General features: G+C 47.0%; 1 protein-coding gene across 4 annotated transcripts; it reads left to right on the top strand.

The window, feature by feature from the left end:
• On the top strand, positions 1 to 19,039 carry KIF2C (kinesin family member 2C). Of its 4 annotated transcripts, none has more exons than XM_047873031.1 (21): positions 1 to 157; positions 1,029 to 1,123; positions 4,161 to 4,262; positions 4,435 to 4,483; positions 6,100 to 6,222; positions 7,359 to 7,481; positions 8,029 to 8,129; positions 8,804 to 8,899; positions 9,347 to 9,401; positions 9,491 to 9,653; positions 11,945 to 12,035; positions 12,294 to 12,357; positions 12,436 to 12,527; positions 13,324 to 13,466; positions 14,247 to 14,451; positions 14,571 to 14,681; positions 15,494 to 15,561; positions 15,838 to 15,943; positions 16,036 to 16,149; positions 18,173 to 18,296; positions 18,392 to 19,039. In XM_047873031.1, the coding sequence occupies exons 1-21, from the start codon at positions 94 to 96 to the stop codon at positions 18,472 to 18,474; spliced, it is 2,172 nt and encodes a 723-aa protein (XP_047728987.1). In that variant the 5' UTR covers positions 1 to 93; the 3' UTR covers positions 18,475 to 19,039. The 4 variants fall into 4 exon arrangements, with proteins under 4 accessions (XP_047728987.1, XP_047728989.1, XP_047728991.1 ...); XM_047873035.1 differs by lacking the exon at positions 1 to 157 and adding an exon at positions 2,091 to 2,215 and having other exon boundaries at positions 1,043 to 1,123; XM_047873033.1 differs by lacking the exon at positions 7,359 to 7,481.
• Positions 19,040 to 19,536: the final 497 nt, after the last annotated feature.

The following is a 19,536-nucleotide window of genomic DNA, read 5'->3' as shown; positions in this document are numbered from 1 at the left end:
TAAACTGCGGCGGTTTGCGCGGCGTTAAGACTTCGTAGGGTTAGCGGAGCTGTGGTTGTTTGTATTTCGCGTTTCTTTTCCCCGCGACTGCCCATGGACTCGTCGCTTCAGGCTCGCCTGTTTCCCGGTCTCACCATCAAGATCCAACGCAGTAATGGTGAGGGGCTGGGCCGCGAGGCCAAGGGGACCTGTGGGCTGTGAGATGGCTGAAACTACTGCCCCTCCCCAAGCGGCAGGGCCGAGATGCTGTTAGGGATTCCCCCGCTTCCACCCGGTCTGGGTCTCTGCACTAGCGTTGCGTCTCTTCTACCCAGGTGCAGGGGCCTCTGCGCTGGCTGTGGGTCCCCTTCCCATCCTCGGCAGTGGGCGGGGCTCCTCCCTGTCAGAGGACCTCCCAGGAAAATTAGGGTTGCTAGATTCACTTCACTTCCAGACTTCGCTGAAATTGCTATGCCCTTGTAGGGACCTCGGCTTCCTGGTTCCTTTACTCTCCTCTAAATATTCCGCACTTGCAGTATGTCAGGCACTGGGATTCAGGGTTAATCAGTAGAAAAGATCCCTGCTTTTCAGGAGCTTGAAGTTCTGCCCTCTTTTTTTTTTGGTTAAGCAGCTACCAAATCTCTGGCAGGTGTAATACCCTGTCATTAGGAGAATGGTCAGACATAACCGTCTCGTAGGGCAACCCGAGGGCGCCAGAGCGTCAGTGGGACTTGAGGAACAGTACCCAAGAACTAGAGTGACTCCCCTGCCCAGACATACCTTCACTCACTGTAGGCCCTCTTTTGAGTGGGAATGGATCCTTATTCCCTGCAGCTCAGTTTTAAGACCTGTTCCCTGCCTACCTCACCGTGGGATGTTCTAAAGGTGAGGAGTTGAATGTTAAAAGCCAGGGGTTGTATTTGTTTCCTAGTGTTAAAAAGAAAGAAAAAGGCAGCTGTTCCTTCCTTCAGGCCAACTCCACGTTGAGAATCTCTGTAGGATCCTAAAAGTGAAAAAGATGGGTAAATTCTGGACTTTTTATACTGTAGGCATAATTCACAGTGCTAATGTAAGGACTGTGAACTTGGAGAAATCCTGTGTTTCAGTGGAATGGACAGAAGGAGGTGCCACAAAGGGCAAAGAGGTAAGTTCTGTGAAAATGCCTCTGCCACATTTAACACCTTACTCCCTATAAGATCTGTGTGAAGGGGCATCTGGCTGGCTCAGTTGGTAGTGCATGTGACTCGGGGTCCTGATTTCGAGCTTCACATTGGACAGAGAGATTACTTTAAAGACAAACAAAAAGCTTTCTGTGGAAATGGAACTTGTGAGAACCTTATTTCTGATCCTGCCTTGTCCTCCCTAATCTTGAACATGGTCCTCTTTGGACCTATTAGGATTTTATTTAGTTGGGCCTGATCTAAATTGAAGCAATCAACAGTTTCTGGTGTGTTTGAAGAGGACAAACTGCACAGAATCCTAAAACCCTGCTTACCTACGCTAGCTTCTGAGTGCAAACTACCTACAATATCGGTTTGGGGAGCAAAACTGATAACCCAGTTGAGACAAAAGTATGTTTCTGAAACCCCAAGTAACAGAAGGCAACTTGTGATAAATGGCACCGATGAATAGTGCTTGAGCAGCTCAGAGGTAGTAACTCACTGAGGATGAGCTTGACTGGTGGGGATGTGGTGGGAAGGTGTAGCAGAAACAATAGTGAGATAGATGGCCTTCATCGAGACTAGTGAAGAAGCTTGCTCCAGGCAGTGGGAAGGCTCAGGATGCTGGACAGTTGAAAGGGGGGACCAGAGGGTTATCATCTCTGGCACTAAGATGTTTAAGGTTTTATTCTGTAGGTACTTGGGAGCCTTGGGAAGATTTTGAGAAGAGGAGAGATGTGACGAAGGCATTTATGTTTTAGAGGCATTGTGGTGTGGTAAAAATTTCACTGGGCTAGGAGTATGGAAACCTGGATTCTAGTCTGGCTCTGCCACTATGTTGTGTTCTCAGACATGCTTCCACCTCTCTTAGAAAATCAGTTTCCTTACCAAAAAAATGAGGATGATAATAATATCTACTTAATAAGGTTATTGTGAGGATTTGTTCAACAGATACTTTTGTACTGGTTCCAAAATGCCAGACGGAATACTGAAGTGAATAAGACAGACCTGGACCCTCTTCATGGAACTTAATGAGATAACACATGTAAAGGACTTGTCTAGCATAGTGCCTTATGGTAGGTAAGCAGATACTTAGTGGTATATTTTAGAAATAAAAGGATTGAATACTTTACAATATCTGCTCTTAAATCAAGAGGTTCCTAAAATTCTTTTCAACCAGCTATTAGAAGTTCCTTGTGATTTTTGTTTGCTTATTTTTGTTGTTTGTTTAGAAATATACCTCTTGTTGGGTCTCACACCAGCTCAGATACTGCCTTTGGAATAAGGTCTAAACTTCTTAGTGAGGCATTCAAAGCTTTTTCAGGATAAAAACTTTTTTCTTTGTACCACACACTCTTCCAAAGTATGCTGTGTCAGGTCTAATGCATCAGGTCCCCACTTTGTGTCCATGCCTAGTGCCTTGCTGCCTTCACACAGTCATTCTTACTCCTTCCTCCTGGGATGCTCACCCTGAATCATCAGTGTGAGAGTTAATGTCAGAACTAGGGTTAAAACAATGATCTCCTATATTGTCTGTTTTCTATGGTTTAAGTGTTGGAAATGGGAGGAATGTGTAGTAAGGGTCTATAGCTGTCCAAGAATTGGGGACAAAAGTGTGGTTATTAAAGTACCCGTGAGCTTTTGCTTTTAAACAGTACTCTGTCCCTGTTTATCCTGTGCTGCTTTGGTTTCTTGCCTTCTGTGCATATGACTTTTCCATTAGAATATGAGCTAATTAGGGGCACCTGGGTGACTCAGTCGTTTAAGCATCCAACTTCAGCTCAGGTCATGATCTCACTGTTTATGCGTTCAACCCCCATGTCTGGCTCTGCACTGATGGTGCAGAGCCTGCTTGGGATTCTCTCTCTCTGCCCTTTATGTGAGCATGTGCTCTCTCTCTCTCTCTCTCTCTTAAATAAATAAACTTAAAAAAGAAAAAAGAATAGGAGCTAACTGAAGGCCAGGGCAATATATGTCTTAATTCATCTTTGAATATCTTCCCCCTATTGCCTTAATTGTGCCTAATAAATGTTTGAATAAACTAATTAATAAATATAGGTTGCATTGTAGGAGTTAAAGCTTTCACCCTGGAGTACATGCTTCAGCTCTGAAACATTTCAAGATTGGTTGGTACTGGGGCACCTGGGTGGCTCAGCCGGTTAGCATCCGACTTCAGCTCAGGTCATGATCTCACAGTCTGTGAGTTCAAGCCCCTCGTCGGGCTCTGTGCTGACAGCTCAGAGCCTGGAGCCTGCTTCAGATTCTGTGTCTCCCTCTCTCTCTGCCCCTCCCCTGCTCATGCTCTGTCTCTCTCTGTCTCAAAAATAAATAAAAACATTAAAAAAAAAAAACTTAAAAAAAAAAAAAGATTGGTTGGTACTATTTTGGTGTGTGTGAACTGCTGTGAAGTATGCTGATGAAGTTTGAGTTGCTCCTGGAGGGTGACAGGGCTCTGGTGATGTAAACCTAGAATTGTGACCTCAACTGCAGGCATGTGCAGGAAGTTGTTATTGGGGAAGAAGTTTCTGGGCCCAGTAGAAAATGTAGGTAGACTTAGGGTTAGGTAGCAGCTCTTGGGAACTTGTCCCCGCCCATAAGATCCTGAAGGGCCCTCCAGTTTGACTATTGCCGGGACAGTTAGAACTTGTTTCCTCCTCCGTGTCATCTAGCAAGAGGTGCTCAGGGGACTGTGCCCAGCAGGACCTCACTGCCCAGCAGAACAGTAGGGAAACCAAGTGGCCTACATCTACTGTGGACTACCTGACTGGTTACCTGTCTGTCTGTCCTCCTCTTTACCTCGTTCTCATCACCAACATCTACCATTGGCTTGGCAATCAGAAACCAGTATTCATCTAGATGGTAAACCGTGACTAAGGGCTATTTGTTTATAGTTGTTGGTACTTGGTGGAACTTAAAAGTTGATAATGTCTGAATCTAGGAGTACTAGCATTGGTTGTAGAGATCCAATTGGGTTGAAGAAGCTATGTTGTTCCACTGAAATTTTTTACTTGCTCTTTGCAGATTGATTTTGATGATGTGGCCGCAATAAACCCAGAGCTTTTACAACTTCTTCCCTTACACCCAAAAGACAATCTGCCCCTGCAGGAAAATGTAACAGTCCAGGTAGGTGCTTGTCATCTGGCTGAACCAGTGCCCCAGATGATTTGCTTGGCTTGTTGGCTTTTGCTGATTTTATGGAACTGCCTAGGACTTCAGCATAACACATGGATCTAAGATAAGTCCTTGAAAATTGATAGGAACCACATATTGTGATGTTTTTGTTTTTATTTTACAGAAACAAAAACGCAGATCAGTCAACTCCAAAATTCCTGCTCCTAAGGAAGGTAAATAGATTTTTACTGGCTTATCGTCATGGGGTTTGAGCCCAGGATAATATTCCTGGGGCACAGGAAGCTGTGAAATAGACTCATTGCTCCACTTTAGCAGGTGGCTCTATGTGGGCTGAGTCCTGCCCTGTCTTCTAAGCATCTTAGTGAAGAAGAATCAAACCTACAGGGAGGTTTTGGTCAAAAGGTACAAAGTTTCAGTTATGAGAAATAAGTCCTCGAGATCTAATGTACATCTGGCCTGTGATTAACAACACTGTATTATATACTTGAAATTTTACTATGAGGGTGGATCTTATAATAAATACCCTAACCACAAAACAAAAATAAACAAAATACAAAGCAAAGAGAGTGGGAGCAAACCTTAGGAAGAGATGGGTAAGTTTATAGCATTGATTATAATGATAGTTTCATGGGTGTTTATTTATCTCCAAAATATCAAGTTAAACACATTAGATATCTATAGTTTTTGGTATTTCAATCATACTTCAAGAAGTGCTTTTTTTTTTTTTTTTTTTTTTTAAGTGTATTTATTTTGAGAGAGAGTGTGAGCAGGGGAGGGGCAGAGAGAGGGAGGGAGGGGGTAGAGAGAAAGAGAAAGAAAAAAGAAAGAAAGAGAGAGAAAGAAAGGAAGGAAGGAAGAAAGAAAGAAAATGAGCAACAGAATGAGTGGGGGAGGGGCAGAGAGAGGAGGAGACAGAGGATCCGAAGCAGGTGCTGTGCTGACAGCAGAGCTCGATGTGGGGGGCTCAAACTCAAATTGTGAGATCATGACCTGAACTGAAGTCGGACACTTAACTGACTGAGCCACTCACGCGCCCCTATACCATGTGTTCTATTTCCAAATTTCTGACTTACTTTATAGGTGATGAATTGTTTCTCTCTTATGGAGGTAAACTATATAAATGGGTAGAAATTAATAAGAATTCAAATATAACTCAGTTGTTTCTCTCAGTTAAGCATTCTTATAAGATTCCAGAAAATCAGTGTAGCTGACCCATGGGTTTCTGATGATGTGCCCCAGGTCTGGCTCTGGAAAGCATCCTGAAGCAGTGGAAAAATCCAAAATCCAAATCCCAGACTTTGGAATCTAATAGTTTTGGGTTAACATCCTGGCTCCAACACTTACTACTGTGTGGAAGTTCCTTAATTTCTCTGAGCCTTATTGTCCCCTTCCATCAGATGGGAAGACTGATATTTACCTTACAATGTTGTTTTGAAGTATGGGAAGATTGTACAATGATAGGTGTTGCTGCTGTTAAGGTTAATAATGCTTTTTTCCAGGGATTAGGTCTGTCTCTTCAGAAAGGATTTCGGATTGGCTGTAGGTCCCTCCATTTACTCAGGACAGTTGCTCTTGTGGGAGATATCCTTGCCCTTGGGAGCTCTCATATTGGCAGAATGTGAATAGATTAGTTTTGGGGTCACTAGTACTTGGCCTTTCTAATTTTTCCTTTCCTTGGGTGGAAGGAGTGGGAAGTTGGGCTCTTTTTCCTGGTGATCTGGACCCATCCCACCCTATACAGAATCTTGGAGGGTTGCCCCCTAGTGGCCCCCATCAGCCCTCCTGATCATGCCCCACTGATTGGCTGCTGCTGCCCTTGGTGTTTCAGGTCTCCGAGGCCGCTCCACCCGAATGTCCACTGTCTCGGAGGTTCGAATTACCACTCAGGAGAATGATATGGAGGTGGAGCTACCAGCGTCTACAAATTCCCGCAAGCAGTTTTCAGTTCCCAGTGAGTAATGAATTTGTTTTTCCTGTTTGAGGCTCTGCAGCAGCTGCTCATATATTGCCCTGTCCCTGTTCTGAAATACCCTGAGATTTCTACATTCCCCTGTCTTCAGTTCTATTCTGCTCCCTTATTTGGAAATCGTTTAATAATTTTACTCTTTAATTTTATTGAAACACACACACACACACACACACACACACACACACACACACACACAAAGAAAAGCGACCATATCATTTAGTTCACAAACCGAACGTACTCACATAACTCAATCAAAGTATTATGAGCAACCCAAAAATCCCCCTCAAGTTCCCTTCCAGTTCATAAGCCCCTATATTAAGTACCTATAATCTTGACTTCTGATACCATAAATTAGATTTTTCCCTTTTTGGACTTCATATAAATAGAATTTGAAAAATATTTTTAATTAACTTTTATTAGATAAAGCAGGTACAGATTGTGTAAGATAGACAGTCATTACATCTTACATGTATCAAATTCAGCTCTAATAAAATGAATGTAAACAAGAGGGTCACAACCAGGTATGGGAAGTAGCAAGTTGTCATGGGCTTTCTGGGGTTGAATCAATATGTTGTTGCTCAGGTTTCTGTTACTCCTGGCTTTTCAGTCTTTGTCCCTCTTAACCCAGGTTCCAAGACTTGGAGAAGTCTCGCTTTTTCTTCCAAATACTCCCTGGCCTAAGAACCCAAGCTTAGATGAAGCCTAAAGTCTTTAGGCCTTTAGAGGCTTTCCCTTTGTGGTGAAGTCCATGCTGAGCTACTCACATACCTTCAAAGATATATATTCTTTTTTATTTAAAGATTTTATTTTTAAGTAATCTCTACACCAAACTTATAACCCTGAGATGAAGAGTCGCATGCTCTACCGACTGAGCCAGCCAGACACCCTACCCTCTAAGACTTTTGATCCCAGGAGTCAGCCCCTGTAGAGATTGGTTGGGTTCAGGGTTTGGGCTGAAGTGAGGGGAAAAGCCCAAGCTCTGCTCACACGGTGGGAGCCCAAGGTTTTGCTGAGTGGCGGTCAATTGCACTCCTCCTGACCCACGACCTGTTAGGGCTCAGAGGAGCACAGCTCTGGTATGCCTGCCTGCTTCTCCAATGACTCTTGTTCCCCCACAGCTGGACCCCCTAGGCCCTCCTGCCCTGCAGTGGCTGAAATACCATTGACGATGGTCAGTGAGGAGGCAGAAGAGCAAGTCCATTCCATCCGAGGCAGCTCTTCTGCAAACCCTGTGAACTCAGGTAGACACACTGAGCTGTCTGCTGCCCTGCTCCTAGTGCAGGACAGGTTGTTATATCCTCTCCCAAACCTGGCCTGCTTTGGCACCTGACTTCAAACCATGTTTATCATGTGGGGGCTTATTTCCTGTGGCCATCGCATCAGTCTTTCACAAGAGGTGACCTTGTTCCCACCAGCTGGCAGGAGCCCTCTAATGTAGTTGAGGTGTTGCCATAGCTCAAGTCTTGGCCAACACCTGAAAAACAGCCCAGAATGCCCATCAAAATCAATCAGGGATGGTATCACCTCTTGTGGTTGTTGAGAAAATGCCACAGAGACACGGAGAGAGCTTGGGTTAGGCCTAGAGCGCTTGTGCAGGTCTTTACTTTGCAGGCTTAGCCTACAACGGGTAGAGTCATATCCGTTGCTTCCTCTCCTTGCATATAGTGGTTAAGAGCAAGGGTCTAAGGAAGGCCTAGGCCTGGGAATGGCCCTTGACTCAATAGAACAGCTGGAAAAGAGTAGGCTGGCTGGCCTAGACAGGTAAAAGTGGGCTTCCTTCTTCCCCAGTTCGGAGGAAATCATGTATTGTGAAGGAAATGGAAAAAATGAAGAACAAGCGAGAAGAGAAGAGGGCCCAGAACTCTGAAACAAGAATAAAGCGAGCCCAGGTACCTTTCTTAGGTCAAGGGTTTTTGGACAGGCATTCTTAATTGCAACCTCACCAGCAGCAGAGATATAGCTGGGCCCCAGCGTTTCTGAGGCTCCAGTTCTGATATCCAGGAAATTTAACTGGTTTTTCATCTGGATTCAGAGAAAAAATAAATCAGATATTTTTCTGAAGCCCTTTGGGTGGGGAATATTTCATGCTGATCATCTAGTAGGCACACCCATCACAGTGCAGTGGCCAACAGAGCTGCTGGGCAGAGTTGCCTGTTTTCCCCCCGAACCCCACCTCCACCTCCTAATTGTGTATATGGGGCAGGGGTTTGGGGTTGCAATAAAGTCCCAGTTTGGAGCACTTCCCCTCAGTTGGATTAATTGCTCCAGGGAATCTCAACCTGCTGGTCTCCTAAGAAGGGGACAGTGGCCCTCGCCCTAGTTCCTAGAGTGGTTGAATGCATGCCTAAAACCTACCATCCCCCACCACCAATCTCTGTTCCCAGGGCCTTTGCTTCTGAGTTCTCAGCCTAGAGCCAGGGTGGGAGGAAGGTAAGATGTGGGAGGGCTTTGTCAACTGAAGGGCTGTGTGTATATAAAGAGCTGTTGTTGATGCTTCAGCACTAAGCTCTGAGAGCATTTACATGTCAGCAGTCAGTCCTTTTTTTGCCCTTGTCCCAAACAGGAGTATGACAGCAGCTTTCCAAACTGGGAATTTGCCCGGATGATTAAAGAATTTCGGGCTACTTTGGAATGTCATCCACTTACTATGACAGATCCTGTAAGTAAACCTAAAAGGCTTCTATCTCTCCTTCCTGAGTGTGTGTACAATTGAGAGAGAAATCTCCTCTTTAAGGGTGTGAGAGCTTGCAAGAATCTCCACTTACCCTTGAGGATATTTTTAATACCTTTAATGGGCTGGAGCTAGCAAGGCTGGATGGGAGAGTCCGCTGCATAAAGTGTCACCCTCTTCACTTCCATAGGTTGGCTAGATCCTTACTAATAATCGTGTAAGTAGCACTGAAACCTGCAGGCAGCAGGGTGAGAAAACTGGGAAGGAAATTCAAAGCTGCCTGACTGTTTTTGAGAGTAACTAATGGTGGAGCTGGGGTCCCAGTATTAGGTCTTGGCCCTTGAATGAGCCAGAGATGGGATTGGAAGAGGAGGAGTTCTTTCAGTATTGCTCTGACCTTTTGGTGGTTGGTTGTCTTCTTTCATCCTTTTGAAGATCGAAGAGCACAGGATATGTGTCTGTGTGAGGAAACGCCCGCTAAATAAACAAGGTAAGCCCTGATCAGTCAGAAGGAGGCTTTTGACTGACTGACCTTCTCCATGTCCAGGAATCATCCCCTGAAATACTCTTCTTCTGCAGAATTGGCCAAGAAAGAAGTTGATGTGATTTCTGTTCCCAGCAAAGGCCTCCTCTTGGTCCATGAGCCCAAGTTAAAAGTGGACTTAACAAAGTATCTGGAGAACCAAGCCTTCTGCTTTGACTTTGCATTTGATGAAACAGCTTCAAATGAAGTTGTCTACAGGTTAGTTTCTTGGCCTCCTTTATTTCCCTTTCCCAGCCTTCCTCTTGTCAATGTGGGGTATTGTACTATTCACTGCCACACTGATCTCTGAGGCCTTTCTTGGCCTCCTCATATTTTCTTTGGATCAGCCATTACAGAGCTGGTTCTGGCTCTGTCTCCTGGCACCAGGAAGGCCCAGTTTGGGCTTGTCACATCCCATTTTGCATCTTTAGCAGTGCATCCTCAAATGGATTACAAGTGAGGTATTACCCATTGTACTCTCTGAGGCTGGGTTGGGCAGGTCGAAGGGATTCTTCCAGTGTCTTATACAGCCACTCCATTACCCACTGAGCTTAGCAGACTCAGCAAAGACTAGGACTGCTCTATCTAATACAGCACCACCAGCCTCATGTGGCTATTCAAATGAAAGTTAAATAAAATTAAGAAGTCAATTCTTTTTTTTTTTTTTTTCTTTTTTTTTTTGGCTTGAACTCACAACTCTGAGATCAAGAATTGCTTTCTCTACCAACTGAGCCAGCCAGGTGTCTCAGAATTCATTTAAAAAAAATTTTTTTTAATGTTTATTTATTTTTGAGAGAGAGAGAGCACGTGCACAAGCAGGAGAGGGGCAGAGACAGAGGAAGACACAGAATCTGAAGCAGGCTCCAGACTCTGAGCTGTCAGCACAGAGCCCGACGCAGGGCTTGAACTCACAGTGAGATCATGACCTGAGCTGAAATCAGATGCTTAGCTGGCTGAGCTGCCCAGGTGTCCCAGAATTCAATTCATTAGTCACACTAGCCACATTTTAAGAGCTTGACAGCCACCTGTGGTAGTGGCTGCTATTAGCACAGTAAAGAACATGTCCACCACCACAGAAAGTTCTATAAACAACACTGCTCTAGACCAGAGATTGACAAACTATAGCCCATGGGCCAAATTTGGTTTGCAATTCCTTTATCTATCTATCTATCTATCTATCTATCTATCTATCTATCTATTTATTTTTGAGAGACAGCATGAGACAGAGCACAAGTTGGGGAGGGGCAGAGAGATAAGGAGACACAGAATCTGAAGCAGGCTCCAGGCTCCAAGCAAGTGTTCAGCACAGAGCCTGATGTTGGGCTCAAACCCACGAACCATGAGATCATGACTTGAGCCAAAGTCAGTGACTTAACTGACTGAGCCACCCAGGCGCCCCTGCAATTCCTTTTTATATGGTTCTCAAAATAAGAATGAATGGTTTCTGTGTTTTTAAAGGATCGTTTTTAAAAACATGTGACAGTAAGGGACACCTGGATACCTCAGTCAGTTAAGCATCTGACCTCCGCTCAGGTCACGATCTCACAGTTTCTGGGTTCAAGCCCCATGTTGGGCTCTCTGCTGTCAGCGTGGAGCCTGCTTTGGATCCTTTGTCCCCCCTCTTTCTCTGCCCCTCCCTGACATGGGTGCGTGCTTGCTGTCTCTCTCTCTCAAAAATTTTTTTTTAATTTATTTTTTAAATTTACATCCAATTTAGTTAGCATATAAATAAACTGTTTTTTTTTTTTTAATGTGGTAGTGGGGTGCCTGACTGGCTCAGTCAGTGGAAGGTGCAACTCTTGATCTCAGTGTTGTGAGTTCTAGCCCCATTTGGGTGCAGAGATTACTTAAAAATAAAATCTTTTTAAATTTTTTTTTTTTAAACGTTTATTTATTTTTGCGACAGAGAGAGACAGAGCATGAACGGGGAAGGGTCAGAGAGAGAGGGAGACACAGAATCTGAAACAAGCTCCAGGCTCTGAGCAGTCAGCACAGAGCCCGACGCGGGGCTCGAACTCACATACCGCGAGATCGTGACCTGGGCCGAAGTCGGACGCTTAACCGACTGAGCCACCCAGACGCCCCAAAAATAAAATCTTTAAAAAAAAAAAAAGGTGACAGAGACCTATGTGGCCTAAAATGTTTTAGACTCCTACTTTAGAGGGTTTCCTCTGATCTTTGTAGTGTTTCTTATGCTGGCAGTCAGCTACTAAGCTCAGGGTTTCATCTTGGGTCTCCAGAGTCAGACAAAGGGCTGATGGCTCAGTTAGAGTGTAGGCCACCAGCTTACTCTTGGCAGGTCAGTCCAGCCCTCCCCAGTTGGCTGGGAGAATTTCAGATTTGCAAGTGGGGCTGGGGTCCAGTGGGACCACTTTGCAGAAGAGGAGTGCTATTGTTTGGAAGGAGGAATTGAAGACTGCAGTAGTTCTGAAGTGGAAGGGCAGTAGGACCACATTCTAGGGAGCACATTTTGGGGAGAGATGTATACTCTTTCCTGTCCTTTCTCCCAGGTTCACAGCAAGGCCACTGGTCCAGACAATCTTTGAAGGGGGAAAGGCAACCTGTTTTGCATATGGCCAGACAGGAAGTGGCAAGACACATGTGAGTATTCAGCCCGGGCAGGGAGCAAACCAGCCCATGGTGTCACACTGGGTCCCTGTAAAGGAAGCAGGTAAGTTGCTTGCAGAAAGTCCCCTTGGTACAGATGCCCTATCACCAGACACTCTTGTTGTGCCAGATGCCTTAGCAGGTACAGCTTCTCAGCTTTGATGTGGTGGCCCACTGTGGTAATGGAGCCACTAGTGCTCTGGCCTAGGCCCAGGGTCCTTTACCACAGTCTTCTGCCCCTTCCGTTTGCAGACTATGGGCGGAGACCTCTCTGGGAAAGCCCAGAATGCATCCAAAGGGATCTATGCCATGGCCTGTAAGTAGTGTGTTCTGCCCCACTTGGGTTGGGCACAGAAAGGCAGGTTGCTTACTTAATCCAGGCTCTCTCTCATAGCCCGAGATGTCTTCCTCCTGAAGAATCAGCCTCGCTTCCGGAACCTGGGCCTGGAAGTCTATGTGACCTTCTTTGAGATCTATAATGGGAAGGTAGCTAGCTGGCAGGGAGCCCGTCTCTACTGTTAGGGCCACTGAACTTTCTAAAACCTTGAGGTTGGCTAGAAATTGTAGAAACCAAGCAGCCTGTGGGCTGTCAAGCCTTTAATGGGCTGCTCTGTCCTATCATTGTGGGAGGTTTCATCTGATGGTGGGATGGTGCCCAAGCTCAGCAAGTATGGCAGGAACACTCCTCGGGGCTCCTTCTCACATGTCTCACATGGGAGGTTTGCCTTGTGTGTGCCCTGTCCTCCCTCGACCCACTTCCTTATCACCTTTCTACTCTTCCCCTGATTGTGTACATTCATTTTCATGTTCATACTCTCTTTCTCTCACTCTCTCCCCTACCCCTTATACTCCATACCTTCTACCTCTACCTCTACCTCTGTGCTCTGCTTTTGCAGAGTTGCCTTCCTCAGAGCAGGATCTTGATAATAATAATGGCTAATGTTGATTATTGGTGTAGTATCATGTGCTAAGCACTTGTCTCAACTCATTCAATCGTTATAACCTATGAGGAAGTATTCCCATCATTATTCTGCAGATGAGGAATAAGCCTGGAGTAGTTAAGTACTGGTCGAGGCTCCCATAGCTGGCAAAGTAGCAGGGTCATATCAAGCTGAGGCAGCCTGATTCAGCTTTCAAGTGTACTGCCCGCCACCCAGCTTAGCTTCTCTCTGCCTTCTCTGCTGCCAGCTCTTATCTAAGCTGGGACAGGCCCTGAAGGAGGGGGTGTAGGTAGGGTGTCCAGGACCTAATGGCCTTATCCTTGTTCCCCTGCCTGGCACAGCTGTTTGATCTGCTCAACAAGAAAGCTAAGCTGCGCGTGCTGGAGGACGGCAAGCAGCAGGTGCAGGTGGTGGGGCTACAGGAGCATCTGGTTAGCTGTGCTGACGATGTCATCAAGATGATCGACATAGGCAGTGCCTGCAGGTCAGAGTTCTGGTGAGGGGAAGGGGCCACCTAATGCCCGGTTCAGGTGATAGACCCCCGCTCTGAGCCCATTGCTGTTTCCACAGAGCGCCACTCTCTGCAGCTTGGTGAGGGCTGTGAGGGCCTCTGCCGTAAGGACTCTCAATAGGGCAGATGACCCAGGGCAAGAGGCTCATCAGGAGCAAGTGTCTTAAATCTAACCAAGGTAGACTTTATTTCCAGGTCCTTACCCCAAATCATCCTTCCTGACTTCTCTAGGTTTCTTCTTGCTGTCCCCTCCCTCTGTGGTAGGAGACAAGCTCTGGATCTAGTCTGGGCTGGAAGGGATGGGGTCATAGCTTCTATACAGAGGTAGGGAAGTGCTCTTCCACCAGGCATGGTGCAGTGGAATGCTGGGTGGCTTATGGAGGCCCAGGGAGGGGGTTGCCCTCTCCAAGCCTCTCAAGCTTTCACAAGTGGTTCATGACAACCCCTCCTCCTCATGTGCCCTGCAACATAGGCAACTCCCCTTCCCCATGTGCTTTTGGGCCCTCTGGGCTGGCTAAGGCCTAGCACAGAATCTAGTACTTTCACTGCAGGAAAACTTGCCAGATCTGGAGGTAGAGGGAAAGCTGCTGCCCAGGAAGGGCAAAACAGAAATCTGGGATAAGAAAACACAGGACTGCTTAGAGTCTTGACCTGTGTCCTTTGTACAGAGAACTCAGTGCTGTGGAGTGGGATGGCTTGAACTCTGGGGAGCCACAGTGGCTCATAACCTTTCTTTGCCCTCCTTTGCCACAGGACTTCTGGGCAGACATTTGCCAACTCCAACTCTTCCCGCTCCCATGCCTGCTTCCAGATTCTTCTTCGGGCCAAAGGGAGAGTGCATGGCAAGTTCTCTTTGGTGGATCTGGCAGGGAATGAGAGAGGTGCGGACACTTCCAGTGCTGACCGGCAGACTCGCATGGAGGGTGCAGAAATCAACAAGAGTCTCCTGGCTCTGAAGGTAACAGGGCCTAAACAGGTGGTTGGCCCGGAGGACTGCTGGTGGAGGGAGGGAGAGAGGGAGGGAATGGGCAACTCAAGAGGAAGAAAGGGACCTCAGTGGCTCCTGCTGCCCCACAGGAGTGCATCAGGGCCCTGGGACAGAACAAGGCTCACACCCCATTTCGAGAGAGCAAGCTGACACAGGTGCTGAGGGACTCCTTTATCGGGGAGAACTCAAGGACCTGCATGGTGAGTAGGGTCACTTTGGAGGTGGTATAGGAAGACATTGAGTCCTGTCTCTGGGCAGAAGGCTTGGTGCCCTTGGCTACCTGGGTTTCCAGGCTCAAACTTTACTGGGCACCCCCCACTGCTTTTTAGTACCAGGTTCCTCTTTGCCTATTCAAGAGGGAAGGAGAGGATCTGCTCCCTTTACTATATGTCTGTGCAGCTCTTGGTTTGGGGTCCAAAAGGGCCTTACCTGATGAAAAGGGCCCCAGAATTCAGAAGGATGGCCTGTGGGAAAGCAGGAAAGCAAAATTCTCCCCTTCTATGGTTTCCCTCAGGTTCACTGGCTCCTAATTAAGTACACAGGAAAGGGGTATGGCCTCAAATGACTTTTTGTTCCCTTCCTTATTTAATCTACAAGCCTGCTAGCTAGGATCTGCCTTCTTCCCCTCTAAGGAATCTCCTCTTCCTACTGGAGATTCCTTCCTCCTTCCTTCCTCTTCCCTGTCTACTAGGGAAGGTAGGAATTTCTGACTAAGCCACAGAGCCTTGAGATGTGACCTTGGTGAAAGAGTCCATAAAGAGATAAAACAACAGGGGTATCCAGATGCACCTTTAAAGGCAGGGAACCAATTTTTAAGGTGCCTTAGTTTTCAGTGCCTGGGGCAAATTGCCTGGCACAGACTAGGCACTTAGTTAGCTCTCCACCCCAATACTGTGTGGGTGTCAGCAGCTCAAAGAGACGACTCCTGGCAGTATCCAGTACTAGGCAGTCCAGCGCCTTTACCCTACCCTGTGATCCTCAACCCTTAACTGCCTATTTCCCCGTTTTGCAGATTGCCATGATCTCACCAGGCATAAGCTCCTGCGAATATACTTTAAACACACTGAGATATGCAGACAGGTACTAGTACCCATGACCAGTGGGATGGGGAGACGGGTGCAGGAGGGGGGAAAGGAAGAGGGAGGAAGTCTGGAGCCCCAGTGCCTACTGTATATTCTTCTGTGACTCAGTGAATCTGAGTTCAGACATGTCCCAGTCCCCTTCAAGCCTTAATATGAAGCCAGCATGGCAGCTTGGCCAATGTAAAAGCTGCTGAGCCTCATGGTCTGAGTGATGCTGCAGTCCTGTGAGTGCCAAAGAGGTTCCTGTGGGATCTGAGACCTTCTTGTTCCTCAGGGTCAAGGAGCTGAGCCCCCACAGTGGATCCAGTGGTGAGCAACCAACTCAAATGGAAACAGAAGAGATGGAAGCCAGCTCCCATGGGTCCCTGATCACAAGCAATGTAAGGTGTAGGGTGGGGCCAGGCAGGATGGAAACGTGGCCTATCGAGGGAAACTAGGCCATACTGTTGTACCTCTCCTTTTGGCCCCTCAGTTCTCCAAAGAAGAGGAGGAACTGTCTTCGCAGATGTCCAGCTTTAATGAAGCCATGTCTCAGATCAGGGAGTTGGAGGAGAGGGCCATGGAAGAGCTCAAGGAGATAATACAGGTGATGAACTGGTCCTGGTTAGGGATGGACTGGATATCCACCCCAGCACAGGCCCTCAGCAGTGCTCAGAACCATTCCTTGAGCATGACCTGGGCTTTGCTCCCACAGGTCTTCAGGTAGGGATGGCAAGAGGCAGACCTTTACCTAGTATTCCTCAATTGTCCACCTATTCATCTAGCTGTTCTAGAACAATGAATTACCATACCCTTTTCTCCAGCCTGGCCTACACAGGCTTTCCTCCATCCTCCTAGCCAGAGCTAGTCTCTCCCCTCTGTGTTCCTGATCGAGGTTTTGGAGAATGACTTCTTTGCAGAGATCTTGGCTTGTTTACTCAGTGAATGTTTGGTGAGTACTTTCTATATGCCAACTCCTGTGCTAAAACCAAGGACCAAAAACATCAAGTATGGATAGCATGCCCTAAAGTAAGACTTGCTCAATCCTGACTCTTCTGAGTTGTTTTTTTTTCCCCTGACTCTTCTATTTATAAGCTGATTTCTTTAGGAAAGTCATTTAGCATCACTGGGCCTCAGTTTTTTCATCTCTGAAGTGGGCAAGACAGGATGATTGTATCTGAAGATTAAGAGATATGCTTTTAAAACAGTGCCCAGCACATGGTTAGTGTATAGTAAGTGGTAGATGCTGGTGCTGCTGTGACTCCTGCTGTGGGAGAACAGGGAGAGGGGAGGGGAGGCCCAAGAGTGCACTCTGCCAGTGGGGTATTCAGGGAAGGGTGCAGTGCAGAAAGAAGGACCTTGGGCCACTCAGAAATGAGAAGGGAACATGAAGAGTAAGCGCTTAGGCATGTCCTCCCTCCCTGGAGTGCTCAGGGTACAAATGTGTGAAAGGACATGGTATTTTCAGAAAGAATGAGAGGTTCACTCTACTCAAAGCAAAAGATGTAAGCAAGGGACATTGATTAAGTATGTGTCTAGGTCAACAGGTAACCTGATGCTAAAAGACCTATGGCTCACTCCAAAGGCCTGGACTTGGTTATGAGGGCAGTGGATACCTTTGAAGGGAGTAGAGTATGGTCAGATCAGATGACGTGGTCTTATCACAGCTTTAGGTACATCACTGTGGCTGCAATGTGGAGTCTGGTTTGGGAATGAGGGAGAGCATGAGTAGAGGCACTTAGGAGTTATGAGAAATTAGGAGATTGTTATAAAGAGTTCAAGAGGGGCACCTGGGGTGGTTCAGTCAGTTAAGTGACTTGGGCTCAGGTCGTGATCTCATGATTCGTGAGTTTGAGCCCTGCGTCAGGTTAGCTGCTGTCAGCACAGAGCCCACTTCATATCCTGTTTCTCCCTCTCTTTGCCCCTCCCCCATGTTTTCTCTGTCACTCTTCTGTCTCTCTCTCTCTCAAAAATAAACATTAAAAAAAAAAAAAAAAAAGTTCTGGACACCTGGGTGGCCCAGTCGGTTAAGTGCCTGACTTTGGCTCAGGTTATGATCTCACACTTTGTGGCTTCGAGCCCCACATTGGGCTCTGTGCTGACAGCTCAGAGCCTGGAACTTGCCTCAGATTCTGTGTCCACCTCTCTCTCTGCTCCTCCCCCACTCATGTTCTGTCTCTCTCTGTCTCAAAAATAAACATAAAAAAAAAAAAGTTCAAGAGAGATGTTGGAGCCTAGACAGAGTGTGGTCATGGTCACCATGAGACTGGAGTGAGGACATGAGACTCAGGTGCCATTTAAGAAGCAGAATTGGTAGGATTTAGGGACCAGCAGGGTGAAAGAATAAAGTTATTATTCCCATTTCCTGCTTGGCATCAAGACAGATTGTGACATTCATCTGACCGGGGGAGAGGGACAAGTTTGGGGTAGGGAAGAGGATGAATTCCAGATGAAGATTTCTACAGGAGCAGGTCAAGAAGCAGAGCACAAGCTATGGCTTAAGGAGTGGGCATCTTGCCTAGGTTGTCTGCATTGCAGATGGTAGGGGCCCAGGAATAATTTGCTAAGTTTATTTGGTCATTTTTGAACTAACAAGGTTCCCCCCCCCCCCCCCCCCCATGTCATTGCAGCAAGGGCCAGGCTGGCTTGAGCTCTCCGAGATGACTGAGCAGCCAGACTATGACCTGGAGACCTTTGTGAACAAGACAGAGTCTGCCCTGGTCCAGCAAGCCAAGCACTTCTCAGCCCTGCGAGGTGGGTGTGGCTGGAGGATGGGGCCTCTGCCCTGAGGGAACGGGGCTTCTGGGACACCCACTAACCCCCAGTGCACCACCACTCCTTCCCTCCAGATGTCATCAAGGCCTTGCGCCTGGCCATGCAGCTGGAAGAGCAGGCCAGCAAACAAATAAGCAACAAGAAACGGCCCCACTGACGACTGCAAATAAAAGATCTGTTTGGTGTCACACCCAGCCTCTTCCCCTCCCCAACCTCCCCAGCAAACTTTGGGCACCTGGTGGGTCTAGTCAGGGTCTGAGCTGGAAAAGGCTTTGGTAAACGCCAAGTATGGAGGCAGCTGGGGAGAGGGTCAGAGTGACGAGGGACACTTCTCTCCTTTTCTTCGGTTACAGCTCTCCAGGGAGCAAGGGTGGGAAGATAGAGCTTTTAGTTACTCTGGGTGTTGCCTTTCTCTCCAGGAGGGGAAGACTCTCTGGTAAAGAGTTCCCTTGGGTGTCCTTCTGCCTCTGAGGACTGGCTGCTGGTAAAGGGCTCCCTGGGGTTATCCTGGCGCTGGGGAGAGGAAAGGAGCCTTTAGTCCAGCTCTCTGCTGGCTCTGGCCTGCCTTCCATGCCCTTGGTTCAGGCACCATGTCTTGTACTCTAAAAAAGTTTCTGGGATCTCTTCCTTGCTGTTTTTTGAGGCCCAAGAGGATCCCTGCTGTTTCCTGTTTTACGTGTTTATACATTGTGTCTAACAATAAAGAAAGAGGAAAAAGTCAACCTGTTGACTGGTGTGTGGGAAGGGCTGAGACATGTATGAACCTTCTCGGACTAAGGACAGATATTACTGCACCTTTCATAGTGCTGATTCTGTACTCTACCAAGGAGGCCAAATCCATACCAGCAGTTTCAATGATGTGGTAAAGCTTCCAATCTCTGCCTTGTTCTGTGCTTACTAGGTCCCAGGTCTTCTGGGAACAGGAGCCATAAGCAGAAAGATGGTGCTTTGTCAGTTACAGTCTTTGCTCAAGACACATTACAGGATTCTGTGGCAACACTGACAAGAAAGCACTTGGCTTGCTAGGTGGGAAAGGATCTGATGAGCAATACCAGTTTGGTCTTGAAAAATTAGAAGTTTGCCAGGTGAACTGAGGAATCAGTCATAGAGCATGGACAGTTGGGAACTGGAAGGTTCCAGATTCCTTGCCCTGGAATATGAATTATCAGGGGCGCCTGGGTGGCTCAGTCGATTGAGCGTCTGACTTCAGCTCAGGTCA

Source organism: Prionailurus viverrinus, chromosome C1 (assembly GCF_022837055.1).
Source record: "Prionailurus viverrinus isolate Anna chromosome C1, UM_Priviv_1.0, whole genome shotgun sequence".
In the NCBI taxonomy this organism is placed as follows: domain Eukaryota; kingdom Metazoa; phylum Chordata; class Mammalia; order Carnivora; family Felidae; genus Prionailurus; species Prionailurus viverrinus.
Note: the sequence above shows the minus strand (reverse complement) of the source record. Positions and strands in the feature narration are given on the sequence as shown.

Excerpts from the sequence above, each read along its gene's own strand:
- KIF2C (XM_047873031.1), top strand. The coding sequence starts at position 94 with ATGGACTCGTCGCTTCAGGCTCGCCTGTTTCCCGGTCTCACCATCAAG. Across the intron at positions 1,124-4,160 it reads GTGCCACAAAGGGCAAAGAG|ATTGATTTTGATGATGTGGC; the intron begins GTAAGTTCTGTG and ends TGCTCTTTGCAG. Across the intron at positions 6,223-7,358 it reads CAAGCAGTTTTCAGTTCCCA|CTGGACCCCCTAGGCCCTCC; the intron begins GTGAGTAATGAA and ends GTTCCCCCACAG.